Raw genomic sequence first — 20,263 nt, forward strand, 5'->3', positions numbered from 1 at the left:
TGTTAAACCAAGGACGCCCAATCAGAACGCAGTAGCGTCCACCAATCGAAGATGAGGGGGCGTGGAAAAGTAATTTTATGCACGCCTTTGTGACACAGTACAGTCCCTATCAAGGTGTGGATCGTTGAAATAGCTGCTGTGTGAAAGCATCCCAACGACCGCCGAGATAGTTAGTTAGATCGCTGGGGCGGCTGAAATCGTTGGGAAGTTCTGCATGTTTGACAGCTCCCCAGCGATCACGAAACCGTGACGCACTAACGATCTTGCTAGCGATCTCGTTATGTGTGACGGGGCCTTAAGAACATTAACAATCTAATAATTGTAAACTACAGACAACTGAACTAAGAGTCAAGAACTACAAATTATTTTGCATTTAACGTACAAACATTGTGGACAATTAGACATAATAAGTGCAAACTCTGAAAATTTGCTCTAATACCCAGATATTTTAAACTTTTAAAATCTTAAAAATGTATAGAAATATCTAAGAAACTATCATAAATTGTACATTTTATATAAGATCAAGTATTCTGAGCTTAGCGCTGATGTCAGTAATTCACATAGCAGATGTCACCATTAAATTAATACAAAGTCAGTCCCTGACATCTATTATCACACTTACGCCAGCAAATAATCATTACCAGGACATAGGTGTGTGTCACACTGGAAGATAAAAGTAAATGATGGTTACAAAGAAGGTGACTCAATCTTTAGATTTTACGAAAATCTTTTTTAAAGGGATTGCACTTTCCTACTTTGTCCTTCAATTATACAGTGCAATTTAGCAGAACATTGTCCTTGATAATTGTTCTATCTGAAAGGGCAGATCTGGCCTCTTGCAATGTGTTGCTGGTAATAAAATCACGTTGGATCAAAGTGTAATTTCCTTACAGATGATCAAATACTTAAATCATTTCCTTACATAATGTTATGTAAATATCTTAAAGGGGTTGTCTCATGATAAGAATTAGGGCATATGAGCATCATAAAAGTAGGGACTGCACTAAATATCGCCCTATATGAGCCAGAATGGAGATCCTCTATGTAAGAGCGCTTATTTCTACATGCACGCATAAACAGTTGGCCATTTATTTCTCTTCAAAGGAAATCTGACACTTTTTTTTTGCTACGTCATCTGGGAACAGCAAAATGTAAGAAAAGAAACCCTGATTCCAGTGATGTATAACTTAGTTTACTTAGTTCTCACACAATTAGAGTTTTTAGATGCAGCATGAAGCAGAGTAAGCTGCTAATCAGTGTTGGGGTGGAGTTGGATTCATGCAGGCCCCAGTTCGGGCATTGATACTCTCCTGCTGATAAAACACTCTTTGTATTGAAAGAACAGCACACAGCCTAACAAATGACACATTGCTAAAATCTCAGTCTCAGCCCCTACCTGATGCCGCCCTCAGAGTACATATCAAAAAATTGCTGACAGATTCCTTTTAAGACCACAACAATCCAAGATCCTAATATACTTCCATAATCTCATAATGCAATTAAAGACTAAAATGACAGCCTTCAATCTTCGGCTAAAAGTTAAACAAAGCTATTATTATTTCTGGCAATGTAACATTAAAACAGCAATAAAAGAATATAAAATTCTTAAAAATGAAAGTTCCTTCTTCTATCACTTTTGATGTAACTTTTTGTAGGACACTATTGCTTAAAATCAGTGAAATTATTATATCAATAACATAAGTGTTTTGCATGTTGATTATCTTTAGTAATATTGTCTATTATATTATTCAAATAATAGTAAACTAGGCATAGAAAGTAGTCACAAAGTAGTTTCACTTAGAGGGGTTGTCCCGGTTTCATTTAGGTTCTTCTCTGGATGCAGTTTGTTATAAAACAGCAAAGTGCGCCATATCCATCTTCCTCGAGTCCACTGGCTAGTCTCCGCTACTGTTCCCAGTGTCTGGCATTGTCTGCAGCGCTCATGTAACCTTGACACTGCGGCAGACAATCAGTGAGCTCAGCTGCTCTGCCAGTGTAGCTAGAATGCCACTCAGGGCCACTGAGCTCACTGATTGGCTGCATGCTATTGACGTAACATCAGCACCGCAGCCAATGCTAGCCACCTGGATTAGGAGGAGACAAAGTTGAGTACAGAGCAGTTTTGATGTTTTATTATGAACTGCAACCAAAGTAGAAACTTAACGTCTTCCTTTTAAAAGATCCTAAATTGTCCTATATTATACTTAAAAATAAGAAATATATAAGAAACTCTTCTCTTTCTGTCCTAGGAGATCACATTTTTTCCCCTCTGCCTCCTTCCAATCCTGTGTGTGACTGTAAGGAAATACAGGATTGTAAGGATGCCTGTACATATGGAGTCTTTAGAGGTGTCTTTTGGACCAAGTCCACTCCAAAGGACACAGAAAAATTGTTCATAAAACACTTAAAATACTCTTATTCTTCCACTATCAAGTTTTGAAAAATATCTGGTGGAAGAAAAGAAAGTGCATATCACTTTATTGAAGCGTCTTCTGATAGATAACACTTCACATTAGGCATTGTCCAATCAAAGGGTATCTGCAAACGACAAACGGTAGGGTATGTTCTTATGAAATCATTTTACTGAGTTTTTGGAGCAGAAACTGAGCGGAAACTCCAAGTTTTTGAGGAGTCTTGTGCTTTTGAGGAGGATGTGGAGAGTTCCCACTCAATTTCCACTCAGTAACTGCTCCAAAAACTTTGTGTGCACATACCCTTACACTTACTGTTTAATTTTTTGCTTGTTTTCTCAGTCATTTTTATCAATTTTTGCCACCAACATGTTTTTGGATTTTTTTCCCATGGTTTTTGTGATGTCTTTTTTATTATTGTTTTCTGATCATTTTTTTCATCCCCTTGAATATTGAAGAAATTGCTAGGGTGTTTTTTTTTTTAAAGCAAAAACAATGTCAAAATGCTCCAAAATAAGTATGATCTTTTGATCTTTCCCATCGACTTGGATAGAAAAGTACAGAGCATCTTTAAAGACAATACCAGATGAATGGATGTAATTTCTTTCATCCACCTTGACATTTTTTGAAACCTAAAACTGTTAAAATGTTCAAAAGTCAATATATTTGCACAGCAAGTCATTTTACGTAGAAATACATATATTTATTATTTTCAGCATTTTCTAATATGTTTTTCAGCCGGAATCCTCCTGAAAACTGAATCGTGTGCCCACACCCTAAAGGCTCTAAAATGCTTCATGAAAGAAACTTTCCAAAATAAAATAATCTTCAAAACAACTCCAACAATCACTTCTGAAATTGAAAAATTCCTCCAAAAACTCCTCCAAGTAGGTGTTTCTGATGAGATTTTCACTGGAAAGCTCGTGATTTTTGACTGCCTCAAAAAAAAAATTCTGTTTGCACATAATCTAATACCACTTGTTGCAGAACGAGTTTTCAAAAATAGGTAAGATCAGCAGGAAAATAACCATTGTAGTCTCTGCAGGATTCTGTGAGACTGTTTATACAAAATCCTACAAGCCTACAAACATTGGAGTCAACATGTGATTTCTTAAATCATTAAGTTCGAGGCGAAAGCAAATCTGTGACTACTTCTTCACAATACTATCTGCATGCATTACTAAATAAATCTCTTAGATCTGATTGGACTGTTGTACTTACTGTGAAAACCCATGACAGAATGACAGCGCTGTATCCTGAAGAATGTAAGCCCGCAAGGGCAGGGCCCTCTCCTTTCTGTACCTGACTGTCATTGTTAGGTTGTTAATTTTAATTTATATTTGTATTTTGTATGTAACTGTAGCACCCTGAGGATTCGGCTGCTACAGGGGTATTACACCTCAAGCCAGAGGTGTGGTATTCCACTCCCGGGTAAGGATGGAGTGTGGAACTGAGCTTAGTAGGCTGCATGCACTACATACATCCCATTTCCGGGGGACAGAACAACGGTACTCCCACCAGTATATGTGCAGGTACGACAGCGTCTGTCCCTGGCTGGAGTGGGAGGGGGGGTGGAACATCCCAGTAGTGTAGGGGCAGATAGGGGGAGTAGTCTGGGTAAAGCTAGGAGCCCATTGGGTGCTGGTCACCTGGGTTCACACATAGAGGGAGTATATAAGGTGGGCACCATCTTAGAATAGGGTCTTTGGTCAGAGAGCCTGAGGAGAAGCAGAGCAGAGGAGCTCAGCCAGGAGGGCTGACAGGGAGCTGTGGCTCCGGCTGGGCCCAGCTCCAGAGCAAGGCCTGCAGAGAGAGAGAGAGGAGTAAGAAGGACCCAGAGAGAAAGACAGAGGGAACCCCAAGAACCCAGAAACAGACCAGAAAGGGTGAAGGGTTGGCGAACACGGGTACCGGAACCCGAACTGGTGGAGGCCACTAATCCTCAGCCAGGAACCGGAGGTCGTGGTCAAGATTTGCCACGACCCTCACCAAATCCACCAGAAAGGCACACCAAGCATAGGGTCAGGGAACCCAGAGGAGGTTTGACCACCAAGAGACCCGAGGGAGCCGGCCAAAGGTGGATCCCTGGTGGGAACGGCCAGGAGGAAGAGAGAGAGACAGGGAAGCTCAGGACCACGCTCCGGACTGCCTGGGGGTTGGCCGAGTCCAGGACCTGGTGGACGCAGCACGGCTCGGGTGGTCACTCAAGGCCAGAGTGACTGAGAGAACACCTGTGAGTAAAAACCCTGAAACTGCACCTCAAGTCTCTGACTCTCCTTTCTACAACATAACTACACCCATCATCCACACCTGCTGCCCTGAGGCCATACCTCTCCCGCTGGGGGTTATACCATCACTGCTGCACATATACCACCGACCTCAGCGGACTGCTCTGCAGCGGCGGCTTCAAAGCCGCACTCAACGGGTGGCGTAGTCGATCAAATTAACATCTACTGCCATAGACTGCCACTTAGTTTGACACCCTGGGCACGGACCGGGTCACCGCCACAAGGACTACTACCCCCATACAGATCCGGCTCCGGGTATCCCTTGAACATGGCCCAGGGGGCGCGTCATAACCCCTACTCATATACAGCACCATGAAATCAATGGTACTCTGAAACTAAATAAATAAATAATAATAATAATAATAACCAGGTCTAAGAGGTCTGTTTAATAATGCATACATGTATTGTGGAATCTAGAGAAGGATCCACTTTTGAAATTACTTTAAGAACTTGAGATTGCCTTAGGATAAATTATTATATATTGCAACACTAATAAAGAAAATATTTCAGAGTATATATCCACATTACAGTACAAAGGATTTATTTCATCTTTCAATTTGATGTATATTTTTGTTGAGTCGATCCATCCATATTCCCCTACTTTTCAGTATCACAGAGAATTTATCCTAAGGCCTCATTCAGACATATCAGTTCTACCAAGTTTTTCATAGATAGAACACATACCTATAGTCTATGGGGCTGTTCACATGTCAGTGTATTTTTGCAAACCAAGTGATCCGCACAAAATCAAGGAGACATTTCAGATTTTGATCCGGCTCTTGAATAAAACTTCTCAATAAAATCTATGGATCCATAAAACAATTGAACAGCTCTCCATCATTGTACTGTCCATTTTTCATGGACTGTTTGATAGGAGAAGCTTGAGAAATCTTTATTTTTGTTTCTCACACAAGAAAAACTGATGAAAGTCTGATGAAATTTTTTTTTACTAATGGTAAAAAAAAATGACACTCTGACCAAACTCTGATAAAAAATGGTGGTAAAAAATGACACTCTGACCAAACTCTGATAAAAAATGGTGGTAAAGAATGACACTCTGACCAAACTCTGATAAAAATGGTGGTAAAAAATGACACTCTGACCAAACTGATGAAAAATCTCATAAAAAACATTGATGAATCATGGACTGTTTTTTGCATACATGAAAATCACTGACAGTTTAAGAAGCCTTAAAGGTAATTTCTAAAGTTATTTTTAATTGAGGCAAAGAAGAATTGTGGTGTAAAATAGCAAAAATTAAAGAAAAAAACTGAGCAAAATTTGAGACATTTTGACAACAAAAAAAACTGAAGTCTCAATATTTATACTTTGGATCAGACGAGAAAGTTTTAATAGGATGACTTCTGTTATATCTATATGATAATTGTTATATATGTATAGAGTTTGCATTTTACAGCAATTTGCTTAGTGGTTGAACTAAATGGTCAGACATAATTTGATTGTTACTTACCACAAGTGAGAGAGGACGTTTCCAGGCAACAACACCAATCAATCCTGACAAGAGTACCTGTAAAAAAAAGGAGAAATGTCAGTATATAAAGGATGATGCTAGTTTTTCTGGCCCTTCTATAGACCCACAACATGCACTTTGCACATTACTTTTGTTCAAAAGAATGGCACTTATCTGCTGTAAAGTTACTGCTATGACAGCAGAGATGAGCAAATTATAGATTACACATGTAAAAACGCTGCAATGCTTCTTTGTATATATTGAAGATATGTTGAACCTGTATAACCTTAAAATAAAAACTGCATGTAAAAATCCTCATGCTATTCTTGCAGTTGGCACTGCTCATCTTTTCTCTACAAGAGCAGCTTGAAAAAATTTTCCTAGAACTGCTTCTTTATTGAAAGGTGCAAAATTGAAGCAAAATCATAAAATGTAATGCACGTTGTTATTAAACAATGTCCTGACTGAGACTTTCCTATTACCTTACAAGTAAGCTGAGCAGCAGAACTCAATGTCAAGCAGCAGCTGCAAAAGCAAACACGATTTTAGGGTGTATAAAAAGAGATAAAATCCAACGTTTTGTTATCCCTCTATGAATCACTTGTAATGTGACATCTAGAATATGGGGTCCAGTTTTTCACTGCACATATTTAAAAGTTAGAGTCAGTTCAAAGGCAGGCAACTAGATTATTACAAGGATGGAAGGCCTCTCATATGATGAGAGGTTGGAAAAGTTGGGCTTGTTTAGCTTAGAATAAAGACGCGTCAGAGAAAATCTCCTTTACATGTATAAATATATGTGTGGTCAGTACAAAGTACTGGCACATGACTTATTCCTTTCAAAGACCATACTAAGGACCAGGGGACACTCATTATGGGTGGAGGAAAGGCGATTCTGGCACCTAAACAGGAAAGGGTTCTTTACAGTCAGAGCAGTTGGACTGTGGAATGCCGACCACAAGAGGTAGTAATGGCAGATACTATAATAGCAGTTAAAAAAGGTCTTGATGATTTCCTCACAACCAGTGGCATTTTGTGTTATAAATAATCTTGCAATAGAAAATGTATAACTGGTGGAGAAAGGTTGAACTTGATGGAACTGTCTTTTTTCAACCTACATAACTATGTAACTATGTAACATACTCTAGCAGGAAATGGCCTGAACCATGGGCAGCATGAAATGGGGATAGGCTTCCTTACAAGCTGCTATGTTTGACTTTAAAATGCTTCGGTGTTTCAGAGAAAGCAAGCAAGGAATTTGGAGAAGACTCAAAAAAAGAGTGTCCTCGCAGGCTCTCTGCCCGGGCTCGCATGATTGCCAACTTGATATTTTCATGTTTTTCTGGAGAGAGTATCAAAAATCATGGACAGCCAACATTTCATACAGACACATTGGAAAATAGATCATTAAAGGGAACCTGACATTAGATTAATGCAGCCTTAAATATGGGCGCATAGTTTGGTCAACTTTAATATGATGATGGGATCCCTTTAAATAATACATGTCCACAGCCTATAATTTTTATATGAATACACTACCAGCATTCACTGTGAATTCCAAAAATATGATTACAGTTATATCAATCTGTACATGTTTTTCCAGCATCTAAAAAAAATCACAAACACACAACAAAAAAGATGTATTATATAAACATATTTCATATACAGTATATATATCCACAAAAATATAATGATAGAATTTGAACATGGTCTGGAAAGTTAACATGTATTTACCTATGTACATATTGGCAAAAATCTGTCAATCAAGCATAGCTGCCCTTTTAACCTTTTACACAAAAACACACAAGCACAGTATGTCTGATTCATTAGGATTTCAATAAATCAATACATGTTTGGATACTGGAATTCTCTTATTTCTCTCACTCACGTTAACGCTATAAGCTGCAATACCAGGTACAGCCACTCATATGGATGAGGTGCTGTGCCTAGGTAAACAATGAATGTGATGGAGTATTCATACTCCAAATTTATTCTTCAGCAGAACAACAACACCAAACACACAGCCAATGTCATTAAGAACTATCTTCCATATAAAGAAGAACATGGAGTCCAGGAAGTGTTGATATGGCCTCCTCAGAGCCTTGATCTCATATCATCCAGTTTGTGTGCTATTGCATGAATATACATAAGGAATTCCACAAGCCTACATCCACAGAAGATCTGTGGTTACTTCTCCTAGATGTTTGGAACAACTTCCCTGCTGAGTTCCTTTAAAACCTGCCCGCAAGTGAAGCAAGGAGAATTGATGCTTTAATGATGTTCTGAAGGCAAAAGGATGCTCACTCCAAATATTGATTTGATTTAATTTCTCTTTTGTTCATTCACTCTCCATTTTGTTAATTGTTAAAAATAAACTATTCTTCAAAACATTATTATTTTGCAGCATTTTTTCCATACCTGCTTAAAACATTTGTACAATACTATATGTCACATCCTTATCTTAACCTGCAGTCACCAGGTGCCGCTGTATTCCTTCTCTGATTTTGATCTGGCTAGTCGACTATCCTCTGCCAGCTCGCTCCACCGACCAGCAGCTTTTGCATAGAAGCAACCCAGAGTCCTAATCACTGTATAGGGATTAAAGAGTGAAGGCCGGATACCTTGGGGTCCTTCCACATGAAGGAGCTTGAACAGAGTATGTCTGTAGAAGCCCTATTAAGAGTTGCCAGGTTTCCACAAAAGTTTACACCATAAGCAGTTTTTTATACAATTAAAAAAAAACTTCAAATATATTTAGTCAAAACTACTACTAATTAGTTACCATAAAAAGTATAAAAATGCTTCTCTGCCATAAACTATTTGGTTCACACACTAATGTTCAAATTACACCAAAAACGAAAACAAATCTTAAGTTGTGTCATTTACATGTAAATAATAGTGTTGAGCCACCCCCGTAGTGTTCGAGTTCGGTTCGGTTCGTCGAACACCCGTGTGTTCGCCGAACTGTTCGTCGAACTGTTCGTCGAACACCTTCGAACACCGTTAAAACCAATGGCAGGCAAACAAAAACACATAGAAACACATAGAAAACACCTTCAAAGGTGTCCAAAAGCTGACAAACTGCTCAGAAGACACAACTAACACATGGAAAAGTGACAAGTACATATAGTCATGCGAAAAGAAAAGAGGTGGAGGAGTAAAAGGAGGGGGAGACACAGATATAGGCATGTCATGCCCTTCTAAAATCCAAAAAGTGAGAAGCCGACACGGCCAGTCCGCTCCTGCCCGTGCCACCTCCGTGTCGCCGGGTTTGTGCCAGAGCCGCGGTGAACCCTGACGGCCAGCCCCCATCTCCCAATACTGGTGCCTGTCCGCTGGTGGGTCGAGAGAGCCCCCCTGTGGTGGAGGCAGCTCTAAGCTTTTTAATTTAAATTGTCCCTCTAATTTGAATGAATACACTTTAAATCCATTTACAAGGATCTATTGGAGGGCAAGTCTCATGCCAGCAGCCGCGTAATTCCAGCTCCAGTAGCGTCCACTAAAGCTGCTGCAGTTAAAAAGCTTTTATAAGGATCGAGCTCGGCTGTCCACCGCAAGGCATCCTAGTGCCAGTCTCAGCCCCTATGCCTTGGGGTGCCTCCTGATGCTCTTCACTGAGTATCCCGTGGTCCCGAAGCATTTCCTTTGAAAAAATTAAGTGTCCAAACTACAGGTGGTGTAGCTTGCTTAACAGCCGGGATAATCCGCTGACTAGCAGACACTGCTACTAGGCACAAAGTATTTCCTGGGCTAGATGCAGTTAAAAATTTGTAAGTAGATACTCTCGTTGGATGCTGAGAAAGCATTCCATAGAGTCTCCTGGCACGCCATATATGATTCTCTTAAAAAGCTTGGGGTAGGGGACCCTTTTATAGCCAAAATCACGGCCCTGTATCGCAATGCATCACCTAGGCTGAAGATAAATGGAACTGTAGCACCCCGAGGGCTCGGTTGCTACAGACGTATTGCACCTCACCCAGAGGTGTGATATCTCACTCTCAGATAAGGATGGAGTGTGGATCAGGACCCGACACCTGCATGCATTACACCACATTGCCGTGGGGCAGGGCGACCAATATGCCCCTGAGATGGGCACGACAGTCCCTGTCCCTGGCTGGAGTGGGGGGAGGGAACACTGAGGAAGGGGAACCCTGCAATGCAGGAGCAGGGAGGAAGCAGTTCCTGGGTGCATTGAGAAGGGAGTATAAAAGGTGGGCACCATCTTAGTTCAGTGCAGAGAAGTCTGAGCAGAAGTGGCAGGGAGCAGGGGCTCTGCATGAGCTCTGCTCCGGAGGTGGGCCTAGTAACAGAGGCCCAGGCCTGCAAGAGGGAGAAGGAAGGAAGAGGAGCGGAGAAGGCTCCAGGAACGAGGAATGAAGGGATCCCAGGGGTGCGGACGGGCGAGTCGCCACCGCACGCCCGAATCCACCTGCGTGGAGGGGTCAGGCCAAAGGGGGAGACCGGTCCCCGAACTAGTGGAGGCAGAAAACGACCCTCAGCTAGAAACCGGAGGCTCTGACATTTTATGTGGCGCAGCCCCTTGCTCCACCCGCTAGGAAGGCACCACATAGGGTCAGGGAAACTGGCGCCAAGTTTACCAAGAGGGGGCCCGAGGCAGCCGGACAGAAGTGTTGGTAAGAAAGGCCAGACAAAGGACACACAAAGGGGGTCCTGTGAAGCGCTCCAAAGTTATCTGGGAGTTGTCTGAGCCCCTCACCTGGTGAGCACAGTACGACGTGGGCAGCCGTTACCTGCAGACGTGGTCTGGATAATAAGAACTGTGAGTAAAGGCCCTGAACTGCATCACTGACTCCGTGTCGTTACTGCTGCTGCCCTGCACCATCACCCCCATCCTCCGCATACACTGCCCTGAGGCTATACTCCTCCCGTGGGGAGTTATGCTACGCTCTGCTGCACCCACAACACCAGCCTTAGCGGTCTGCCCTGTAGCGGCGGTTCACTCTGACCGCAATCCACGGGTGGCGTAGTCGGACATTTAAACATCAAAACCACATAAATAGTTCCGCCACTGGTTTGACCGCCCTGAGCCACGGAACCGGATCGCCGCCACGAAGACTACAACCACCAGCATCCACCAAAAAGGGTCCGGCTCCGGGTGTCCCAAGGCCCAGGGGGTGCGTCAGAACATTTTCATCACCTTTCACAATCACCAATGGGACAAGGCAGGGATGTCCTCTGTCCCCTCTCTTATACATCCTAGTGACGGAGCACCTGCTCTCATCAATTCGCCATAACCCCAATATTAGGTGGATTGAGGTGGGAGGCACCGAGTACAAGTGCTCTCTATTTGCTGATGATGTCCTAGTATATATCCCTCAATCACATATATCCATCCCTGCTGTTATGGCTGAAATAGATCACTTTGTTACATGGTAAAATTTTAAAATCAATGCAGCGAAGTCTGAGGCCCTCGATGTCTCCCTCCCTAAATCCATATAGGATTCCATCCAGTCCAACTTTCCCTTTGCCTGGCCCTCACAGGGTATCAAATACTTAGGAATTCCTATTCATAGAGACCTCTCCCATCTATGTTATCTTAATTTTGGGCCCTTTATTGAACAATTCCATACAGACCACGGTTGGCAAGTTAGAACTGTAAGATTCACTACGTGCACCACTGGTGTTTTGTGGAAAAGCACATGTACACCGCGTTCCAAATTATTATGCAAAAAGTGTTTAGGAGTGATAAGGGAAGAATTTGTTTGTTTGTCAGTTAAACTCATTGATGGTGATGTGTGTCAGGGCTCTTTATATCACTGTAAGCAATTGCAGACACCTGTGCTAATTAGTTTGGCAGGTGTGTCCAATGAAAGGCAAGACTACTTAAGAAGGCTCTCTCACATTATTAAGCAGCCTACATTTTCTGCCAAAATGGGAAAGAAAAAGGATGTGTCGGCTGCTGAGAAGCAACAAATTGTGGAGTGTTTAGGTCAAGGCATGACTACAATCAACATTGTGCGATGATCAGGATGAAGTGTCTTGGCAATCAAGAAGTATGTAGCTGATTCACAGTACACACGTGTGCGTGCTGATAAGGGCAAATTGAGGACTCTTTCCTACAGGCAATTACGTCAGGTTGAAAGAGCAGCGGCAAAAAAGCCTTGTCATAGCAGCAGACAAGTTTTTGAAGCTGCTTGTGCCTCCAACGTCCCCCGAACAACAAGATGCAGGGTCCTTCAGAGGTTTGCAGCTGTGCATACGCCATCCTGTCGACCTCCTCTATCCACTTCACACAAGCAGAAACGGCTCCAGTGGGCCAAACATTACATGAAGACTGATTTCAAAACTGTTTTGTTCACGGATGAGTGCCGTGCAGCGCTCGATGGTCCAGATGAATGGAGTGGAGGATGGCTGGTTGATGGACACCCCACGCAAACACGGCTACAGCGCCAACAAGGAGGAGGTGGAGTAATGTTTTGGGCTGGAATCATGGGGAGAGAGATTGTCGGCCCCTTTAGGATCCCTGAAGGCGCTAAAGATGAACTCCATAATGTATGTGGATTTTCTCAAACAGCACTTCCTGCCATGGTTCAAGAAGAAGAACCGTGTATTTCACAGCAAGATCATTTTTCTGCATGATAATGCACCATCTCATGCTGCACATAAAACATCTGCATCTCTGGCTGATATGGGCATAAAAGGGGACAAACTTATGGTGTGACCCCCATGCTCCCCTGACCTCTACCCCATTCAGAACCTTTGGAGCATCATTAAAAGGAGTGTCTATGATGGCGGGAGGCAGTTCACATCTAAGCAACAGCTCTGGGAGGGTATTCTGTTCTCATGCAAAACAATTGAAGCAGAAACCATCCAAAACCTGACAAATTCAATGGACGAGAGAGTTCAGAAGCTCCTTTCGAACAAGGGGTCCTATGTGAAAATGTAACATCACCTAGAATAAAGTTTTGAGTTGAAAACTGTTTGATTTCAGTTTCTAACAACCTGCTAATGCTTATAATTTCAAAAATGACCATTTTTTTGGTCTTTATTAAAATGAAAAGGTTGATCGAAAAGTTTGGGGGATCTAAGAGTGTGGCAACCCAGTAGTCATGATTACTTCGAATTCTGACAATATGAGGGTCATGCTGCAGGTAGTGCAGCAAGAAGGCACTTATGTGTCTTGCGCATCTCGGAGCCCCAAAATTATTTTCCGGGCTAGATGCAGCTAAAAATTATTTTTAATTTTAAATCTGGTGGAGCTTATTATAGATGGCCTAATAGGATCAGTGCTGCACACTGCTACAAAGCCCAAATTATTTTCCAGTCAAGATACAGATAAACATGATTACTAATTTGAAAGCTTAAAACGTTTGGTAGGGTGATTTTAACCAATCATCAAGCTTTTACTCTCCCCAGGATGACACAGGGGTAGAAAAGTCGTTTCGGATCCATGATTTGTTCATCTTTATGAACGTGAGTCTGTCTACATTATCAGTGGAGAGCCGCGTGCGCTTATCTGTCAGCACACCACCAGCAGCGCTGAACACACGTTCAGACAGAACGCTGGCTGCGGGGCATGACAAGATCTCCAAGGCGTAAGTGGCTAGCTCCGGCCATTTAACCAGATTGGAAGCCCAAAAAGAGCAAGGGTCCAGTGACACAGTCGTGGCTTCAATGTTTACTTGGAGATACTCCTGTACCATCGTCTCTAGGCGTTGACTATGTGTCAGACTTCTTGTCTCCTGTGGCCTTGCAAAGGATGGGCTAAAAAAGTGGTGAAATGATTCCGCAAAATTGATGTTACCAGCAGATACTGTGGTTCTGTTACGGTTTGAGTGCTGAACACTTGACGGTCCCACGGTTGGCAAGTTGGAACTGTGAGATTCACTACGTGCACCACTGGTATTTTGTGGAAAAGCACATGTAAGATTCTGCAACAGTCTCTGCTGATACTCCTGCATGCGTGCATCCCTTTCTATGGCAGGAATAATTTCTGCAAATTTACTTTTGTACCGGGGATCTAACAGTGTGGCAACCCAGTAGTCAGGATTATTTCTAATTCTCACAATTCGAGGGTCATGTTGCAGGTAGTGCAGCAAGAAGGCACTCATGTGTGTTGCGCATCCAGGAGCACCAAGTCCCTGTTGTGTTGGTGGCGAGGTAACAATCATGCTTCCTTCCTCTGTCCTCTCCCCCCAACCTCGCACAACAGAAATGTGATCAAGGTCTCCCTCATGTGATGAGTCTTCCATCAGTTCGTCCTCCACTTCTTCCTGGGCTCCTGCACCTTCCTCACTAGTTTGGCTGCTACCATGCGCCCTGGTAAAATCATCTCCCCCACCCTCACATGCCTGCCGCCTTGGTGCTGCCGACCGTCTGGACCTTGCAGATGTTAGCCCTTCCGCATACAACTCCTCCTCCTCTACTTCCTCCACCTCCTCTTGTGCCACCACCTGACTCCGAATTCTGTTTAACATGTGCTCCAGCATGTAAATCACCGGAATAGTCATGCTGATAATGGCATCGTCAGCACTAAACATCTTCGTCGCCATTTCAAAACTGTGCAGAAGGGTGCATAGGTCCCTGATCTGAGACCACTCCTCCAGCGTGATTTGCCCCACCTCTGAATCTCGTTGGCCCAGGCTATACGTCAGAACGTATTGCACCAGGGCTTGTCGGTGCTGCCACAGTCGCTGCAACATGTGCAGAGTTGAATTCCACCGGGTAGGCACATCGCATTTTAGCCGGTGAAGTGGCAGGCCCAACGACTTCTGTAGAGATGTAAGTCGCTGAGCTGCGGGATGCGAACGGCGGAAGTGAGCACACAGCGACCGTGCCCTCTGCAGAAGGCCATCTAGTCTGGGATAGTGGGCTAAAAATTGCTGGACAACCAGGTTCAACACGTGAGCCATACAAGGCACGTGTGTGACATTGCCCCGGCGAAGGGCCGCACCCAGGTTTGCAGCATTGTCGCACACGGCCTTCCCTGGTTTCAGGTCCAGTGGAGACAACCATTCATGAAATTCGTTCTCCAGAGCTGACCACAACTCCTCAGCTGTGTGACTCACATTTCCCAGACATTTCAATGTAAAAACCGCCTGATGACGTTGAGCCCTACTGCCAGCATAGTAAGGAGGTGTGCAGGATCCCTTCTGCGCAGTTAGAAAGCTTGTGGCATGACCAGACAGGCTTTGGGTGCAGGTGGAAGACCGAGAGGAGGTTGAGGAGGCAGAAGCAGTGGAGGAACTTTGACATAAAGAGGATTGACGCACAACTCGTGGGGATGGCAAGACTTGGACAGCAGCCCCTTGTCCTGCTGTCACCATAGTTACCCAGTGCCCAGTCAGCGACATGTAACGCCCCTGTCCATGCCTACTCGTCCAAGTGTCTGTGGTGAAATGCACCCTGTCACACACAGAGTTTCTCAAAGAAGCGGTGATGTTGTGTGCGACATGCTGGTGGAGCGCAGGCACACCTTTCTTTGAGAAGTAGTGCCGACTGGGCATCTGGTACTGGGGCACTGCGACGGACATAAGGTCTCGAAAATCCTCTGTGTCCACCAGGCGGAAAGGCAGCATTTCTGTAGCCAAGAGCTTGCAGATGGTGAAATTCAACCTCTTAGCTTTCTCATGGCTAGGAGGAAATGGTCTTTTACTTGTCCACATCTGAGGGACCGAGGGCTGGCTATTGTGCTTAGACGGGGTTGATAAGGGTGTCCCCGGCAAACTGCCGGTCTGTGAGGAAGATGCAGGCGGACATGTTAGGTTGCCTTGATCCAAAGGTGGTGCTATCGATGTCGGACAGCGCTCAAGACCAGCTGGTGTTACCACCTCCAAAGAAAATGATGACCTGCCAATCACGCTGGCTGTTGCGGGTAAAGAGGTGGCAGGTCTGCGCCCCAAAACAGGTGTGACTGCTGTCCCCCCAGTCACAGAGGATGAAGAGGCCGCGGATGCACAAGATATTGCAGACGGTGGTTGGCCCGGCCGGCTAGGCCGCATTGTAGCACACTGAGCTTCCCACTGCAACTTATGCTTCATGTCCATGTGCCGGTTCATGCATGAAGTACTCAAACTATGTATTTTTTGGCCTCTACTTAGCTTTTGCTGACAAATGTTACAGATAACACGAGTTGGGTCATCTTTATCGATCTGAAAAAATGCCCAGGCTATGCAAGGCTTAGCACCCATGCGACCTGAAGAGCCACCACGACTTGTGGTGAGAGGCAGAGTTGTGTTTGAGGATGCAGTTGTTGACGTGCTTCCAGTACTACGTCTCTGTCCAGGAAGGCGCAACCTGACCTCGTCGTCACTAGCATCTTCCTCCACCTCCTCTGCTGACCTCATCTCTTGGCTGACTGTGGGTTGACAGTAAGTGGGATCTCCGACCTCATCATCATCACCCTGTGCGTTATCACACCCGTCGTCCTCAGAGCCAACCTGTTCCTGCCCTGACAAAAAACTAAAGTTGTCGCTCCAATCAGGTATTTGAGTCTTATCATCGTCTTCCTCATTGTCTCCACCAACAGGAGTTACAGTTTGGGAATGAGGGTCTACATTATGGTCAGAACCTTCTGCGTCTGGTCCTGGATCCGACTCATAAAGATTCTGGGCATCAGTGCAGATCATTTCCTCGTCTGGATTCACAGAAGCGCTGGAGTCGACCTCTGATTCCCAGGCTATAGTATGAGTAAACAGCTCTGCAGACTCAACCATCTGTTCTACCTCATACTCAGACGGGCAGCTGGAGATTTGGGAGCTGTGAGGAAGCAAGTGCGATTTGGGTGACACCTTTGAGGACTGGAGTATTTGTGATGTTGAAGTTGATGTGGAGGAGAGCCCACTTAAAGGAGCACTTGATATCCGTTGAAGCACCTGCTGTTTTTGTGCCTCATCTGGAATTTGTAGCGATTGGCGTGGCCGTAAGAAAGGGATCTTATCACATTGTCCGCTAAAAGAAGTAGACATTTTAGTTTGGCTGGAAGATGGTCTTTCTTCTGCACCTACCCCTTCCCAACACGCCTATTCCCCTTTCCACCAGCAGCAGGCCTTTTTCCACTCATTTTGGTGGTTAACTAATTCACAACTCTGGAGTTGTTTTCACAAAAAAACAATGGATGGTAACCGAGCAGAGCTGAGTGGCCAAACTGTGGTATTAGGCCAAAACTATTGGCTGGGTTAGATGCAGAAAAAAATTATTTTTAATTTGCAACCTGATGGAGGTCAGTATAGATGGACTAATAGACCAAGTCCCACACACCGCTAGAAGCCCAAATATTTTTTCAGAGCTAGATGCAGAAAATTTTTTTATTCAATTTGCAACCTGATGGAGGTCAGTATAGATGGACTAATAGACCAAGTCCCACACACTGCTAGAAGCCCAAATATTTTTTCAGAGCTAGATGCAGAAAAAAATTATTTTTAATTTGCAACCTGATGGAGGTCAGTATAGATGGACTAATAGACCAAGTCCCACACACCGCTAGAAGCCCAAATATTTTTTCAGAGCTAGATGCAGAAAAAAATTATATTCAATTTGCAACCTGCTGGAGGTCAGTATAGAAGGACTAATAGAACAAGTCCCACACACTGCTAGAAGCCCAAATATTTTTTCAGAGCTAAATGAAGAAAAAAATTATTTTTAATTTGCAACCTGATGGAGGTCAGTATAGATGGACTAATAGACCAAGTCCCACACACTGCTAGAAGCCCAAATATTTTTTCAGAGCTAGATGCAGAAAAAAATTATTTTTAATTTGCAAACTGATGGAGGTCAGTATAGATGGACTAATAGACCAAGTCCCACACACCGCTAGAAGCCCAAATATTTTTTCAGAGCTAGATGCAGAAATTTTTTTTATTCAATTTGCAACCTGATGGAGGTCAGTATAGATGGACTAATAGACCAAGTCCCACACACCGCTAGAAGCCCAAATATTTTTTCAGAGCTAGATGCAGAAAAAAATTATTTTTAATTTGCAACCTGATGGAGGTCAGTATAGATGGACTAATAGACCAAGTCCCACACACTGCTAGAAGCCCAAATATTTTTTCAGAGCTAGATGCAGAAAAAAATTATTTTTAATTTGCAACCTGATGGAGGTCAGTATAGATGGACTAATAGAACAAGTCCCACACGCTGCTAGAAGCCCAAATATTTTTTCAGAGATAAATGAAGAAAAAAATTATTTTTAATTTGCAACCTGATGGAGGTCAGTATAGATGGACTAATAGACCAAGTCCCACACACTGCTAGAAGCCCAAATATTTTTTAAGAGCTAGATGCAGAAAAAAAATATTTTTAATTTGCAACCTGATGGAGGTCAGTATAGATGGACTAATAGAATGATGCTATGCCCAAAAGATTTTACTTCACTAGGTGCAGTAAAAAAATTGGTATTCTATACACAGGTGGTATATCTTGCAACACAGATAGGCTACTCCACTGACTAACACACTCTGCAATAGGCCAAAAAGGATTAGCTTTGCTAGATTCAGCCAAATGCTGTGAAAAAAACTTGCACAGCACTGGCACAGACCTGCCTGGCAAAAACTGATAGGAACTGATGTAACCTAGTCCTGAAAAGGACTCCAATTACAATTAGTCTTTACTCCCACAATCTATCTATTTAAGAGCACAGACCTGCTTGATAAAAGTCGTAGGAAATGCTGTAACCTAGTCCTTAAAAGGACTGCAATCACAACTATTCCCTACTCCCAAGCTATCTGTATATTTGTGCGAAAATTGGCTTGAAATTAACAAGGTATAGCGCACACAGCAACAGCGGTGCCGTCTAACACGCAGCTGCAGCAGTGAGAAAATGGTGGCGACGGGGAAAATGGCTTGGTCTTATAGGGCAAGGACATGTGACATACACTGCCAATCACACATGCCCTTGCTTGTGTGAAAAAAAGCACTTCGCTCCGTGTGTGCGCTGCTGATAGGCTGACAGATTGCACCTCCCCACTGCAAATGCGGGAAAGAGAAAAAAAAATGGAGATCTTCATTATTCCTGCAGAGATCCATCCCCTGCCCCTCCCCCCGCCCCGCTGTACACTCAAACTGCGTATTAACATTAATTTTCATCATTACTGAGAAAAAATCCAGTTATGATTTTGGTGCACGAACAGTTATCGAACATAACCTCGAACAGCCGAATTTTTCTCAAATTGTTCGTGTTCGCCGACCGGCTCGAACACCGCCCAAAACAGCTCGAATTTGAGATTGGCGAACAGTTCGAGTAGAACAATGCTCATCTCTAGTAAATAATATTACTTCTAAAATTCTTGACGTGTATTTCACAGAAGTGGAGCAAAAATCGCTATGCAACAGCTTTAAAAAGTCTTTTGTAAGCAGGCTTTTTTGTGTCTACATAAATAATTGTTTTCTTCCTAGTGTAAATCATTGCTATGAACAGGCAAGGAAATGTTACTTTCTTTAGTTGAACCAGCTGCCAGAGAATTCTTTCTGTTAAAATAGTATTGCTAAAAAAAATAAATCCCTTTTCATTTTTTAATGTCACTCATTCAAATTGAGTGACTCTCGACATCTGGCATGCCTGTAAATGACTTTTAGAATTTGAAGGCAATCAATTCTATTATAGAAAAAGTGATTACCAATTAATGTACGCTATGTTCTACTATTGCACAAATTATCTACATAAAAATCCTATTTCTGCCTGTACCTGTTCCGCATCATAAAGTCTGCTAATTTGGGCTTTTTAATTCATGCTTTATTTTTTGCTTAAAGGGTTACATTTTTGTAAAATTGGAAAATATTTTTCATCAGTAATTAGAGAAAAATACTGTGGATGTATGGTATAGAAATCAAAGTGAAATGTTTCTTTGGGGAAAATTCGGCAGCTTGTGAGATCAAATGATGTTTTAACACAGTATTTAGTCAATGTCAGGACAATTCTTCTCAATTACATTACCAATGAACTCTTTAGACTCTCCAAAAATTGTTTACTTGGGGCATCTATGACCTGCTTGCAGCTGCTGCCCTGCGAAGGCAGGTGTATTGCTAATTCCTTCTCTGGCCAACTTGGCAGCCACTGCAGGTAGCCTCAGTTGATCTCCTCGTCTAAATCTAAAGTCTGAAAAGGAAAATCTCAGGTGCGCAGTGCTAAAGCC

At 43.1% G+C, this 20,263-nt stretch overlaps 1 protein-coding gene across 3 annotated transcripts in view; it reads right to left on the reverse strand.

Annotated features, from left to right (window-relative positions):
• ENTREP2 (endosomal transmembrane epsin interactor 2) overlaps positions 1-20,263 on the reverse strand; it is a 1,396,283-nt gene that overhangs the window by 1,047,161 nt on the left and 328,859 nt on the right. For all 3 annotated transcript variants that reach the window (XM_073652930.1, XM_073652929.1, XM_073652931.1), the window contains exon 2: positions 6,171-6,227. In XM_073652930.1, the coding sequence (XP_073509031.1) occupies positions 6,171-6,227 (57 nt within the window). The remainder of the gene's footprint in view (positions 1-6,170; positions 6,228-20,263) is intronic.

The sequence above is a fragment of the Phyllobates terribilis genome, unplaced genomic scaffold (assembly GCF_046119375.1).
Source record: "Phyllobates terribilis strain yellow unplaced genomic scaffold, ASM4611937v1 Scaffold_11__3_contigs__length_659146591, whole genome shotgun sequence".
Lineage (NCBI taxonomy): Eukaryota > Metazoa > Chordata > Amphibia > Anura > Dendrobatidae > Phyllobates > Phyllobates terribilis.